General features: G+C 39.3%; 1 protein-coding gene across 2 annotated transcripts; it reads left to right on the top strand.

The window, feature by feature from the left end:
- The first annotated feature begins 1,108 nt into the window (after positions 1 to 1,108).
- Positions 1,109 to 13,280, top strand: h6pd (hexose-6-phosphate dehydrogenase (glucose 1-dehydrogenase)). Of its 2 annotated transcripts, none has more exons than XM_015382098.1 (6): positions 1,109 to 1,168; positions 6,087 to 6,321; positions 6,495 to 7,162; positions 7,248 to 7,365; positions 8,534 to 8,803; positions 9,572 to 13,280. In XM_015382098.1, exons 3-6 carry the CDS (start codon positions 6,521 to 6,523, stop codon positions 10,912 to 10,914), a joined length of 2,373 nt encoding a protein of 790 aa, XP_015237584.1. In that variant the 5' UTR covers positions 1,109 to 1,168; positions 6,087 to 6,321; positions 6,495 to 6,520; the 3' UTR covers positions 10,915 to 13,280. The 2 variants fall into 2 exon arrangements, with proteins under 2 accessions (XP_015237584.1, XP_015237585.1); XM_015382099.1 differs by having other exon boundaries at positions 6,087 to 6,280; positions 9,572 to 10,914.
- Positions 13,281 to 14,443: the final 1,163 nt, after the last annotated feature.

Raw genomic sequence — 14,443 nt, 5'->3', positions numbered from 1 at the left:
AAGAAAAAGAACAGTTTGGTTAAGGGTGATCTGATGGTCACATCTGTTGGAAGAAATAAAAGGTCAGTGTGGTCCACAACAATAAGATCATTACCGAGCCAAAAGGCACACATGTTTTGTTAGAGGGAGGCCTGGAGACACAAGGGCAGCTGAACAATGCAGGTCAAACAGGAGCTGATATTTATCTTACAGAAATAAGCTGCTCTTCATGAATTTAAGGTTTACTTTTTTTTATTTCAGGTAAAGAGTTTTAATACTCGAATACAGATATTACACGCGGAGGGGGGGTATTATTATTTTCAGCTAATCTAATTTTAAAGGTCCTCAACCACGGCTTTGAGTGCATAACATGGCAAATAAAAAAATAAAAACAGCAGTACCACTTAGTGACCAGCAGAGGGCGCTCTTGATGTGGTAACGCATGTCAAGTGGGTAGCTCAGTATAACTAAAGTTAAAAAGTTACAAGCCAAAATTGAGTTATGAATTTTATTCATGAATTTCTGTTTTAATGGGTTAGACCTGGGTACCAACTGGCTTTTATTTTCAGGGCGAAGCAAAGTTTAGATGATTCCCAAATTACTAAGCCTAAACATCTGTTCAGGCCAAAGAGCCAAGTGTATGACTTGGAGCAAATTTTCTTCCTAAATCATTTCATGTATACTGTGTATGTTATGCAGAGAGGCTTAGCCCGAAAAATAATAAATTAACTATTTATTTTACCTTTTGTCTTCCAGATTAAGGTTACAATTAATTGTGTAACCCTATATATATATATATATATATATATATATATATATATATATATATATATATATATATATATATATATTTTTTTTTTTTTTTTTTTTTTTTTTTTTTTTTTTTTTTTTTTTTTTTTTTTCCCTTTTTTTTTTTTTTTTTTTTTTTTTTTTTTTTTTTTTTCCCCCAAGGTCCTACATTTGGGTAACAGTTTCCTTTTATAGTCAATGCTTGTGGTCCACTTTTTCATACGTTCTGTAAATACCCCAATTTTCCAAAACATTATTTCCAACATAGTTCAGTCTGCTTTAGCAGAGGAGCGAAAGGAAAACATATCAAAACATCCTCCGCGTGGACAGAGCGGTAGTGTTGGTCACGTGACAGGTACAGGAAGCGTCCTTTAAAGGTACTTCAGGCAGCTCGTGGCAGGTTCGTTTGCTTATTTTTACGTATATTTCAGTCCCATTGAAAAATATTCATTCGTGTCTTTGTATCAACGCCAATTCGACGTCGTCTTTTACATATTCGGTAGAACAGGGTTGTGTCTGGCGTTAGCAGCGGAAGTGGAGTTTGACAGCTAGCAGGTGGAATCCAGTGACAAACGTGTTACTCGCTCTTTATCTGTTAATGTTTACCTTTTGACACATAGGCACCCAGCTTTTCACTAGATAAACCAGTTAAAACTTCGTTCAGTGTTTTTGGTTACGACTGTACGTCCGGTTTGTTAATTGTAAAAAAAAAAAAAGTTTTTGTACTCCTTGGTTTAATATTTGTACATGGCAAATACCGTCTTTAGAAAATATATATTAAAAGGGTTGGAACCGGAAACAGTCTCCAAACGGTAAACGATGTTTATTTAGAGCTGATGTCACCAGTAGCAGGAGAGGATAAGATTATTCAGGGGACATAATTCAACACAACGTGAGCCGCAGGGACGTCAGTAGGAGAGCAATGGAAAGGGGCCCCCAGCCCTTCTCTAATAAACCTAACACGCAGGGCCGTAACCAGGATTTTTAAAATACCGAGGTCAAGTATTGCGATAAATCTTACCTCACAAAAAAACATCCTAACATGGCAACTTTTTAAAATACATTTTAGAAACGTGAATAAAGAGAGTTAAATCACAAGCCCATCAAGGAGGTGAATATGAACATGTTTATTATAACAATTCCAAAACTCACAAAATTAGAGTGAGTGAGAATGACTGTGAGTGAATGAGTGATTAAATTATTTTGCTCCATTTTGAAATAGCCTAAGCAGAAATCTTTATTCTTCATAATTTACCATGAGCAACACAACTAACTAACCTCAAAAACAATGTTGTATACACAGGCTGTTAGATTAGGCCTAGGCTACCTTAGTTTTCCCCATGTGAATCAATAGTTTTGAAATAGCCGAAGCAGAAATCTGTATTCTTCATAATGAGCATCCTATTCCTAGCCATGCTTTGAATGATATATTTACTGGCGAAATGAACTCACCTCCTTCTCTCTTTCTTTTCCCCTGACCTGTTGGCTTTCCAAAGCTAAGCTTAGTTTGTTTCGGCGTAGATTTCTTCATCTTGCCTCCATTTCCAGATTTCACTATAAACTGGTTGCCTGTTCTATCTCGTGGTGTTCAGAACGTGGGCAGCTGACTTTTGCAAAGGAGCTGCGTAATATGATAGAATGAAATGTCAGATGCAATTTCCGCTCAGTTTTAAAATAAATTGATTTTATGTGATTGTGATGAGAATGTATGCTGATCTTTACACAAATCAAAGTCAGAACAATTTTGATCATATAGTTTATTTCTCTGAATAAAAAAAAATAAACAGGAAAATCAGAATCAGTTTTATTGCCATTGTTAGTGAAGGAGTTCACAAACTAGGAATTTTTTATGGTACAATCGTGCAACATGAAACATATAATATGGAAAAGGTAAATAAAATTATAAAAATCTTTAGAAACACTGTGGGTATAAGGCATGCAAAAAATAGACTAATATATACACTTAGGATAAAAATATGGATAAAAAATATAAAAAGTAAAAAAAAAAAAATACCAAGGATATGACCTCAATGTACTTAATGATGGTTACGGGGCTGCTAACATGGGTTCAGTTTAATTTGCATTAATGCTGGGGATGATTACCAACTTTTTTTTTATGAAGAAAACTGACTGCAGTTTTAAATTTGTGAAAAAAGTAATGAGTTAATCATCTTTTTTCAGACAATAGTTTGTCATTTGCATTGTTTATTTTTTACCAAACCAAGTACTAATTTCAAACAGGGGATACTTAATTAGTAGGTTCCTATTTATCAGTTTTATTATGGAGCTGTAGGTTAACAGAACCATGAATAAACCTGCGTCTAAAAGATGGTTGTTGTTTTTCCTGATTATCTGTGATGTCAGAATTGTAAGAGAACAGGAACCAGCAGGGGATACAGGTTAATGTTGTGTTTTTACTCTCACTGCACTGCAGGGACTGTACAGGAGCCTTTCAATGCACATACTGTGAGATGAACAAACGTATAACTAACTGATTAAAAACCCAAATTTGTGATGCTGGGTTGATGTAGTGAAGAATTATGACACTGTAAAGTTCAAACTCAGCCATTCAAAGGGCCCTTTTTGAATATTGTACTTAACTGAGGGCCAACGATTTGGTTGTTAGTCGCAGAAGATTCTAGTGAATCATTGGGCTTATTAGTTTCAGTCATGAGAGAAAACCTATATGATCCCTGAAGCTATAATGGAGCGTATTTTGTGTAGCTCGTTCAAACGGAACCAAACGCAAATAAAGTCATTATTAATTATTTAAAATGTTTTATTATTGATTTATTTCTGTCATTTACAATTCACCTAATAAAACACTGTATATACACTCACCGGCCACTTTATTAGGTACCCCATGCTAGTAACGGTTTGGACCCCCTTTTGCCTTGAGAACTGCCTCAATTCTTGGTGGCATAGATTCAACAAGGTGCTGGAAGCATTCCTCAGGGAGTTTGGTCCATATTGACATGATGGCATCACACAGATTTGTCGGCTGCACATCCATGATGCGAATCTCCCGTTCCACCACATCCCAAAGATTCTCTATTGGATTGAGATCTGGTGACTGTGGAGGCCATTTGAGTACAGTGAACTCATTGTCATGTTCAAGAAACCAGTCTGAGATGATTCCAGCTTTATGACATGGCGCATTATCTTGCTGAAAGTAGCCATCAGAAGTTGGGTACATTGTGGTCATAAAGGGATGGACATGGTCAGCAACAATACTCAGGTAGGCTGTGGCGTTGCAACGATGCTCAATTGGTACCAAGGGGCCCAAAGAGTGCCAAGAAAATATTCCCCACACCATGACACCACCACCACCAGCCTGAACCGTTGATACAAGGCAGGATGGATCCATGCTTTCATGTTGAGGACGCCAAATTCTGACCCTACCATCCGAATGTCGCAGCAGAAATCGAGACTCATCAGACCAAGCAACGTTTTTCCAATCTTCTATTGTCCAATTTCGATGAGCTTGTGCAAATTGTAGCCTCAGTTTCCTGTTCTTAGCTGAAAGGAGTGGCACCCGGTGTGGTCTTCTGCTGCTGTAGCCCATCTGCCTCAAAGTTCGACGTACTGTGCGTTCAGAGATGCTCTTCTGCCCACCTTGGTTGTAACGGGTGGTTATTTGAGTCACTGTTGCCCTTCTATCAGCTCCAACCAGTCTGGCCATTCTCCTCTGACCTCTGGCATCAACAAGGCATTTCCGCCCACACATCTGCCGCTCACTGGATGTTTTTTCTTTTTCGGACCATTCTCTGTAAACCCTAGAGATGGTTGTGCGTGAAAATCCCAGTAGATCAGCAGTTTCTGAAATACTCAGACCAGCCCTTCTGGCACCAACAATCATGCCACGTTCAAATTCACTCAAATCACCTTTCTTCCCAGTACTGATGCTCGGTTTGAACTGCAGGAGATTGTCTTGACCATGTCTACATGCCTAAATGCACTGAGTTGCCGCCATGTGATTGGCTGCTTAGAAATTAAGTGTTAACGAGCAGTTGGACAGGTGTACCTAATAAAGTGGCCGGTGAGTGTAGATTATATAAATGATCACATCCTGATGGTTGGATTTTTTTCACTTTTGCTCAGGTCAAATTTAATGATTTTTCTTTAGGTACTGAAAGTATAATATATGAATTTTTAGATTATTTTGATATTTACTTTTAATGTTAATCTGGGGGTGTGTTTTGTTTTTCTTGTGCTTTGTCACTTAAAAAGTTTCATAAAAAATGTTTTTTTTGAAGAATTTACTCCCCCATGTTGAGCAATGTGCAGAAAGGACATAAACACACTGCTGCTTTTAAAGAGAAATGTATTTTAGCTGTGTGGCATTTTAATTTAGTGTTTTTACTAGTTGAAAAGAATAAATTTTTGTGAATCCCGGCCTATATTTAGTGGCTGATAAGGCTGCCTTGTAGTGCGGCCTTTGCTGTTTGCATTGCAGCAGCGCAAACATTGCGATCAGCTGCAGGGATTCCAGATGTTTAACTCAGCCATAAAGTCAGCTTCATCCTGTAGGCATCCTATGTACTGTTTAGTTTTCAGTCTCCCTTGAGATAACCCTCAATGGATCAACTTGGGATCAAACATTTGTTTTTTATTTCCTACATTTATTTTATTTAAAGCTCACAGATCCAACAGTGTTGCAATAGGACATTAAAAAGTTTTGTAAAATTCAAAATCTTATTCTTACATCCATCTCTCCCTATGTAAAATAATTTATTAAGATTTAAAATGCCTGATTATCTAATTTTGATCTGAAAAAGACCCTTTTAAAGTCATGTAAGTTTTCATTTGTTTATGATTGTATTTCATTGTGATCTATTTTAAGCAACATCTTTATCCTTTTTAGTGTTTTTATTTCATTCTAGTTGGAACAAGATTAGAACCTTTGAACTGATTGCTTTCTAGAAATTATTTTCAATGAGTCCTCATCAAAAAGAATAGAATAATATTCAACATTATGTGACACTATTCATACAGTCAGAAATAAAAAGTTAAAAGATGTTATTCAATAAAAACAAAGTTCAGGCAAATGTTAGTATTTGTGTTTAAAGATTCAAACCACGTAATCACAGCCAATCAACCTGCATCCATTTATCCAGTTCTGTCCGAGGTTACAAGCTTGTTTCATGACCCATTGCATTTATTCGCACAGAAGAACAATGTCTGTGTGATATTGGTTTATTATAGACCTTCTGATAGTTTTAATAGCTGGCAACCACATCCCTTCACATAATGTTTTCTTCTTATTTTAATCGAGATATTCATTTTTTTTTTTTGTTGATATTTTTCTGTCTCAATAGAGGGCTTTCATCCCTTGCAAAATCATCAGTAAGTGGGCAGGATTTTCCCAGAATAAACAACCAGTCCAAGTCTTAGACTGGAAGCTCAACGCCCCTGAGCAAAGAGCAAAAGTCCACACCCCTGGCTTGCACTGCTGCACTGGATCAATGCCTCTCAGGGAACTTGGAAAGACGAGAAGCGGTGACTTTGCTGAGTAAATCATCAATCGTTGCATTTAAATCTGATGTATCTTGGGTATGTTGGTATTTATAACAGCTGCTTTTGTGTTTTCTAAAAAGCTTTTGCTTCACTAATGCATTCAATGAGTAAATTTGTGTTTGCAGGAGTTGACTTTAATCTTCATATTAATGTTTATGTTTAAGCAGGAACTTGCTCATTGAATTTTGACTAATCTCTCTGCCATCCAGGATTTGTGGACAGATAAGACCAGAAGATGTCTTTAACAGTCTGGCTGCTTCTTGTCGCTCTGTGTGCCAGCGGAGGATATGGTGAGGAGGAAAAAGAGGCCCCCAGAAGTGGCCATGTTTCTGTGGTCATAGTCGGAGGAACAGGAGACCTGGCCAGGAAGTATCTGTGGCAAGGATTCTTCCAGCTGTACGTCGACCAGGTCAGCGGCGGAAACACCTTTTCCTTCTATGGTGCAGGCTTGTCCCCAGCCGAAAAGGCCACACCGGTGCTTTTTGAGATCCTGAAGGCAGTCACCTGCTCCAAGGATGTGTCCCAGGATCGCTGCGCCATCCTGAAAGATCAGTTCCTGCGGCTCTCGCAGTATCGCCAGCTGAAAACTTTGGAGGACTACCAGGAGTTGGCCAAGCACATCGAGCAGCAGCTCCAACAGGAGGGAATGACGGAAGCTGGTCGGCTCTTTTACCTCTCTGTTCCAGCTTTTGCGTATGCAGGTGCTGCAGAGAAGATCAATAGTAGCTGCAGACCGACCGGTGGGCCGTGGCTGAGAGTCGTACTGGAGAAACCATTTGGACACGACTACAGGAGCGCACAGGTGTTAGCAACGGAACTACTGAGTGCACTAAAGGATGAAGAGATGTACAGGATAGACCACTACTTAGGAAAGCAGGTAAGAAAAGATGAAACACACCTCTTTAATATCCTACCTGACAGTTTGGGTGTTACATTCTTTTGCTCTTCCTTTCATAAAAAAGGTGGTGTCTAAGATACTTCCATTCAGGATAGAGAACAGAAAGTTTTTGGATCCCATCTGGAACCGGCATCACATCGAGAGGATAGAGATTGTTTTGAAAGAAACTCTGGATGTTAAAGGTGATCAAAGGTTTTCTTCACTTTGGTTTAAATAATGTCACCATAGGTAGGTTTTTACAGCACCTTTCTAGCTTTTTGGCAGCCAAATTAGAAAACAAAAATAATCCCTCAGTAGAATAATGATCAAAAAACACCAAATCGACACCAAAATGTTTTCCCTGACTAAAAGCCAGCCTTTCTCCACGTCCATCTTGGTATGAGACCTAAATCCTGTAGAAGTCCTGCAGTGTGACCTCCGGTGGAGAGGCTGGCGGAGAACCCAGGATGTAGAGATTTTGTAAAAGCAATTCCCTCTTTCTCTCTTATTTACCCCACTGATTGAACACATTCATTTTAAAGGTTTATTTTGTTTTTGGAGGGGAGAAAAATACATTTTAGAGGATCTAACATGAACAGACATCAAAATTTTCCAGAACATTGGGTGTCATACTAGAAGGGAGAAATTAATGAATGGTTAAAACCTTTTGCGTATAGAAAATTTGTAAATGTTGACTCACACCGAGGCCAGTCACCCCTTCCTAATTGCTCCCATAAACGACTAAACAGTGGCTATAAAGGTGGACACCTTTGTCGTCTGTTGTCATGGCAACAATGCAAAATCCAGAGAGTCTTCAGATAGGGACATCTGGTTAGAGTTTATATCCTGAGAGGAATAGTTATTCTCTTGGATCAGATGACCTGTAGAGGGAATGATTCATGAATTGTCACCTTGACTGTTGAAGTGACCGGTGGTTTTGGGGGATTTTGCATAGATAACGGATTTAAAAGTATAAAAATATGATCTGGATATTTTAAAGTGGTGTGATTTCTGTCGAGCTACCTTATCAGAGTCAGTGGGTGGATCCAACCACTAAATTCCACTGGATTGGTCTGAAGCTTAGTGGGATGTTGGATGATATTTTTTACGAGCCACACTGACAGTTATTGAGTATGAGCTTTTTACACTGACGATAAAATAATAAAACATGCTAATGTTTGTAGTTATAACAAATGAAATATTTTTCTTTTTTACTTTTTCCTCATTTAACTGTTGTAACTTGACCACCTTAAATAGGCTAACTAACAAAAGCTACAAGATGATCAGGATTTTCTCTAAATGAAACTCTATAACCGATCGTGTGTGTTTAGTTTGTTGTTGCTCATGTCTGTTCTGGTTCGAACCTCTCAGGTCGTATTGCCTTCTATGACGAGTACGGAGTGATCAGAGATGTCCTGCAGAACCACCTGACTGAGGTCATGACACTGCTGACCATGGAGCTCCCTGTGAATGTGAGCAACAGTGGAGAGGTTCTTCGAAACAAGCTGGAGGTCCTCCATTCCATGCTGCCTTTAGGAAAGAATCAAGCTGTGATCGGACAGTACCAAACCTACAAAACAGAGGTTCAGCAGGAGCTGAACAAAACTAAAGAGCATGTAACTTTGACTCCAACGTTTGCAGGTGAACAAAGAACTTTCTTTCTTTGCTTTCCTACAGTGCCCAGTTGAAGTCTTAATACTTTGGTTTTGTTACAGCCACACACTTTACTATATAATTCTGGCATTCAGTGTGATAACGCAAACACAAAAATTATACATAGTAATACATGGAGTAGGAAAGTATTGTTTTTGTCTAACAAGAAATTGAAAAGTGGGTTTACTCCTTTAACAAAATGACTCAAACTCAGTCAGATTGGATAGAAACGGCTTATGAAAATGAGCTTTTGAGCCCAGGTTTTCAGACTTGAAGCCCAGATTTAGGCCTGCACTTTGACTGGGTCACTTTGCTGCATCAAAATAGTTCGATCTAAACCATTCTATCTGTCGGGGTCATTGTCCGCGAGGTGAAACTGCTCCATTTTGTGCAGGTTCACCAAACTTCTTCTAGGAATTAACCTAATTTAGCTTCATCTATTGGCAGCTTTCCTTTTTATGACAGATGGTTAAAGTTTATTACTTCTTATACATGTAGGAATCAGGAGGCTAACATATTGAATTCTGGTCTCCAACACTTTTTTTCTTTCCCCAGCTCTGTATATACCGTGTGACAGATTTCAAACAGGACTTTTGCAGGATGAACAGCTATTCTTACAGGTCTATAGGCCATTAAAGAACAGCTGGGTTTATATTAAAAACTAACCAATCTAATAAAATACATGAACTTTACTTTTACTATACTGTATTGTTTGTACTGTTTAGTTAGTAAATCTACATTTTGACTGTCTTACAGCTGTTCTGGCCCATATCGACAAGGCGCAGTATGAAGACGTTCCGGTTCTTCTGATCTCCGGGAAGATGTTAGACGAACGTGTAGGGTACGCACGTGTCGTTTTTAAGAACGACGTCTTTTGCCTTCAGAGCCAGAACGATGATCACTGCAAACCCAAACAGATCGTTTTCTACTTTGGGCACGGCTGTCTTAAATATCCAGCAGTTCTGGTCAGCAAGAATTTATTCAAGCCTTTGATAGTAGGTGAATGGAAGGAAGTCACAGAGCACAAAGATATCAGTGTTTTGGGCCTGCAGATTTCCGATTATTACATCCAAACCCCAACAACAGAAAAGGAAGCTTACACTGAGCTCATTTCTCATATTTTTGCTGGGCAGAAGAATAATTTTATCAGTACTGAAAACCTGTTGGCCTCCTGGGAAGTATGGACTCCACTTCTCAGCAGCCTTAAGGGATCTTTCCCTCGGATCTACCCTGGTGGCGCTGACAATGGAGGCATGCTGGACGTCCATCTGAGGGGGAAAGAAATCCACTATAACAGTGAGGTGGTGATCATTAGTCCCGATCAGACGGGAGGGACATCAGCCAGCAATTTCCAGGTGATGCAGGGGAAATTTCGCAGTGCTGAGATGGTGTCTGCCTGGACGGAGGAGCTGGTAGAGAGGCTGGCTGCAGATATGCAGGAAGCAGCTGAGAAGGCCGTGCAGGAGAACGGGGTCTTCCATCTCGCCCTCTCTGGAGGCTCCAGTCCTCTCGCCCTGTTTCACAGGTTGGTTCTGCACCATTTCTCCTTCCCCTGGAGAGATACGCACATCTGGATGGTGGATGAGCGCTGTGTTCCACCGACTGAGATGGAGTCTAACTTCTACAACATGCATAAACACCTCCTGCACTACGTGAAGATACCATACTACAACATCCACCCCATGCCAGTGCAGCTCAACCAGCGCCTCTGTGTGGAGGAGGATGGAGGAGCTCAGCTGTATGAGAAGGAGATCAAAAAACTTGTTAACGGATCCAGCTTTCACTTCGTCCTGCTGGGCGTCGGATACGATGGCCACACGGCCTCACTGTTCCCTGGTGGGAAACTGAACGAGCTGGGAGAGGGGCTGGTCGCTCTCACAGAAAGCCCCGTCAAGCCTCATCAGAGGATGAGCCTCACCTTTAGCGCCATTAACCGAGCACGCAGCATCGCTGTTTTAGTGATGGGAAAAGGCAAACATGAGCTGGTCACCCAGCTGAGCCGGGTTCAGGAAAACTTGGAAAAATATCCGGTCACTGGAGTGAAGCCAGCTAATGGAAGGCTAGTTTGGTATATAGACTATGATGCACTTTTAGGGTAGGCGGTTCAATTTCATTCAGAGAATTAAGCTGCTTTTGGTTGGGGAGCAAAATGAATGAACCAGCAGAGAGACTTCAGGTTCTTGCTTTAATTACATTGAATAAACATTTCCTTACTTGCTACCTAAGTTTATCACTAAACTGTTCCCGTCAGAAGTTTATATACACTCATCTCTGGTATGATGGTATCAGTTTCAAATTTAAGTTCTTTATTTGAACGATACATTTTTGAGTCAGGCAATAGAAAGTGCAGCTATAAAGATCACAAATATTAGGTTGAATCTTTTGGGGATTTTTTTCCAGCCCTTTTAACTGTGACAACATTTTTTTACATTACCACTATATCGTTTGAAAAAATATGAGTTGGAGAGTTTGCAGACCTCCTGTAGCCCTGAGAATAGCTCTGCTATGGGCTTTAAGCCTATTTATTTCTTAATTTTGTTGCTTGTCATCATTTAAGTCAAAGTCATTCAAGAAGCCTGTTGGCATAATCAATTCCAAAACCACTTTTAATGTCTTCCTGATGTCTCTGTCCTGTTGAAACATCCAATTATGTCAACATAATAACCATTTAGTTGCCCCTCAGCATGATTCCATCACCACCATGCCTGACAGCTGCTTCAGTGTTCTTCATCACACATTCCTCTTGTTTTATGAAAGAATACTCACCCTTGTCTCGTTGGACCATAACGTTTTATTACAGAATTTGGGCAGCTGCATATTTCCGCTTCTGAAGGTTTCTGCTTGGAGCGGGTCTTTCCTTCTTCGTTGCCAGGTCCTCGGACCATGTTGATTTGAAACTCTGAACAGTGACCCTGGTGCCCCAGCATCTTATAGTTTATCTTAAGATTGAGTTTTGGTAGTTAATGGATTGTTTCCTGGGTTTTCCGACCTTTCCGATTGGTTTAATAATCTTCTCTTGCTACATGTTTGCATTTTGTAGAGCTCCTGAACCAAAAGGGCCTTTTGAGAACTCATCAAATTTTATCACTGCCTCCTGTATGACCAATTCTTTTTCTTTAAGTTAAATCACATTACAATTATTCAACCAAATTGATGTTTAAGACTTAAGATTTTTACAAGATGATGGATATTTTCCATGTAGGAAATGTCCCATTATTATGGAAAATGCAGGAACATAGTTTGCCTTATGACAAATGAAGGACTGAACAAGAGAAAGAATCTCTTTATTATAGCACCATTCTGCTGTGCACATTTAGGCAAAACATAGAAACCGATGCTAGAACCTTAGACCCAGTTACCCATTTAATCCCTTTTGGCCCAGTCTGTAAAGAGAAACTGCGGATGCCTATTCCATCCACTAAGCTGTAGTGTGCAGACCCTTGGGCTGGAGATGTTCCAACAGAACAACATTGCACATTAAAAAGCTGTTTGGAATGGATCAAAGGAGCTAGCTTCAGTCAGGACATTAACCTCTACCCTATTAGGCTTTCTTTAAGTTTGGGCCACGCCACCGTGGAACAAGAATCTTTAAAATTGAATTATGTCTTTTCCCATGTTGGGTATACGTAAACATCTGACCTGCCCTGGTCTTTAGATCAGTTTAAAGTCTCCTCAAGGTTCCCTGTTTAATGGGTCCATGTGTTTGTACGAAAACTGGGACACTAGGATACCCCTGAGGCAAATATTTCCACTTCAAGAACTGAAGTTTAATGATAAACCAAACCTTTAAAGCACAAACTAGTCTGAGCTTTTGCAGTTTAATGAGTAAAAGCAGGATCCTTTTCTATCAAAAGAAACTTTATGTGGAATCTGTGTGAGTGAATTGAATATAGTTTTAGCCTTTTAAGTTTTGTTTAAGTGTGAGCTGAGTGGAAATGTTGAAAGATTAGAGGCATCCATGTCTCTAGTTCATAGTATAAAGTTTGCAGCATGTGATGCCGTGAAATTTAGAGCTCTGAGCCAAACAAACACAGGAATGATTAAGTTTAGACAGAATCAATGTGTTTGATAGTTTAAATTAAAGAACATCTCAGGTTTCTGTGTAATCTGCAGTTCTAGATTATACATTTATTATTTGGTGGTGGGGTTTCTATTTTTATATAGATTCGGTGTGATGAAGGCTAGTGGTGCTGTAGAGACTTTGAGATAAGACATTCCTATCAGATTATTTCTGTGCAATCTGAAGGTGAGTTTATTTTTTTAATTCACCATTTCAGGACAGAACTGATTGTTTCAATAAAAAATAAAGATGACCTTGAATGTTGTATTATACTGTATTCCTGCTCTGATCTTTTTTAAATTAACATATATCGGTTGTATTTAATGTCAGGGTGTTGCATCCATGACAGATACTAAAACACATAAAAGATTAAAAAAATAAAGCATTATTTTCAGCAGTACTTCAGTGTGTAATGAAGTCTTTTTCATGCGCATTAATGCAGAGGTTGCCATTTCATACTATTTCAAAATATGTCCCAAGATTTAATTTTCCTTTTTTTTTTTTTTTTTTTACATATTTTCCTTTTAGCTTTGTTCATATTTACCACCAGAACCCAGCCTCCATATTTATTTCTCTAGATTTAAAGAAACAATTCCTCCCTCCCAGTATCCTCACTGTTCTAATTTCCATTGGTCTGATCAGACCGTTTCCTGTTCTTTAATGGACATTCTGCAAATCTAGGTTAAGGAAGCAAAATAAAGTAGCACCTCAAACCATCCACATTCTTAGACAGCTTTCAGCGTTTTATCTAATATCTAACGCAGCTCACTGGGTCACTCTGACTGCATATTAAGGGCAGGTAAGAACCTTAAATGATGAACAAAAGAATCAGAAACATACAGTGTGCCTTTTTAAAGTTTTCTCTTTTTTAGAAAATGTACACACACATGTTCACATGTATTATACATCTGATAGTCATAAAATAAACACTTACTACTAAATAATAATTTCCAAGGGCCCTACATGGTAATAATACATGCAACAATCACAGATAACTGTGCTGAATGTAATTATGTAGACAACCAGGAGGGGGTTTCACGTACAAATGATGCCCAGAGAAATGAACCTATTTCTGTAGCAGTTGGCTCAAATGGTTCAATGCCTCATGGAGCCTCATCTCACCATCACTGCTGACATCTACACTCACTGGCCACTTTATTAGGTACACCTGTCCAACTGCTCGTTAACACTTAATTTCTAAGCAGCCAATCACATGGCGGCAACTCAGTGCATTTAGGCATGTAGACATGGTCAAGACAATCTCCTGCAGTTCAAACCGAGCATCAGTATGGGGAAGAAAGGTGATTTGAGTGACTTTGAACGTGGCATGATTGTTGGTGCCAGAAGGGCTGGTCTGAGTATTTCAGAAACTGCTGATCTACTGGGATTATCACGCACAACCATCTCTAGGGTTTACAGAGAATGGTCTGAAAAAGAAAAAACATCCAGTGAGCGGCAGTTCTGTGGGCGGAAATGCCTTGTTGATGCCAGAGGTCAGAGGAGAATGGCCAGACTGGTTCGAGCTGATAGAAGGGCAACAGTGACTCAAATAACCACCCGTTACAACC

This window comes from Cyprinodon variegatus, unplaced genomic scaffold, assembly GCF_000732505.1.
Source record: "Cyprinodon variegatus isolate N-32 unplaced genomic scaffold, C_variegatus-1.0 Scaffold248, whole genome shotgun sequence".
NCBI lineage: Eukaryota > Metazoa > Chordata > Actinopteri > Cyprinodontiformes > Cyprinodontidae > Cyprinodon > Cyprinodon variegatus.
The sequence above is the reverse complement of the archived record's forward strand: the minus strand, read 5'-3'. Positions and strand labels throughout refer to the sequence as shown.

Excerpts from the sequence above, each read along its gene's own strand:
- h6pd (XM_015382098.1), top strand. The coding sequence starts at position 6,521 with ATGTCTTTAACAGTCTGGCTGCTTCTTGTCGCTCTGTGTGCCAGCGGA. Across the intron at positions 7,163-7,247 it reads ACCACTACTTAGGAAAGCAG|GTGGTGTCTAAGATACTTCC; the intron begins GTAAGAAAAGAT and ends TTCATAAAAAAG. Across the intron at positions 8,804-9,571 it reads TTTGACTCCAACGTTTGCAG|CTGTTCTGGCCCATATCGAC; the intron begins GTGAACAAAGAA and ends ACTGTCTTACAG.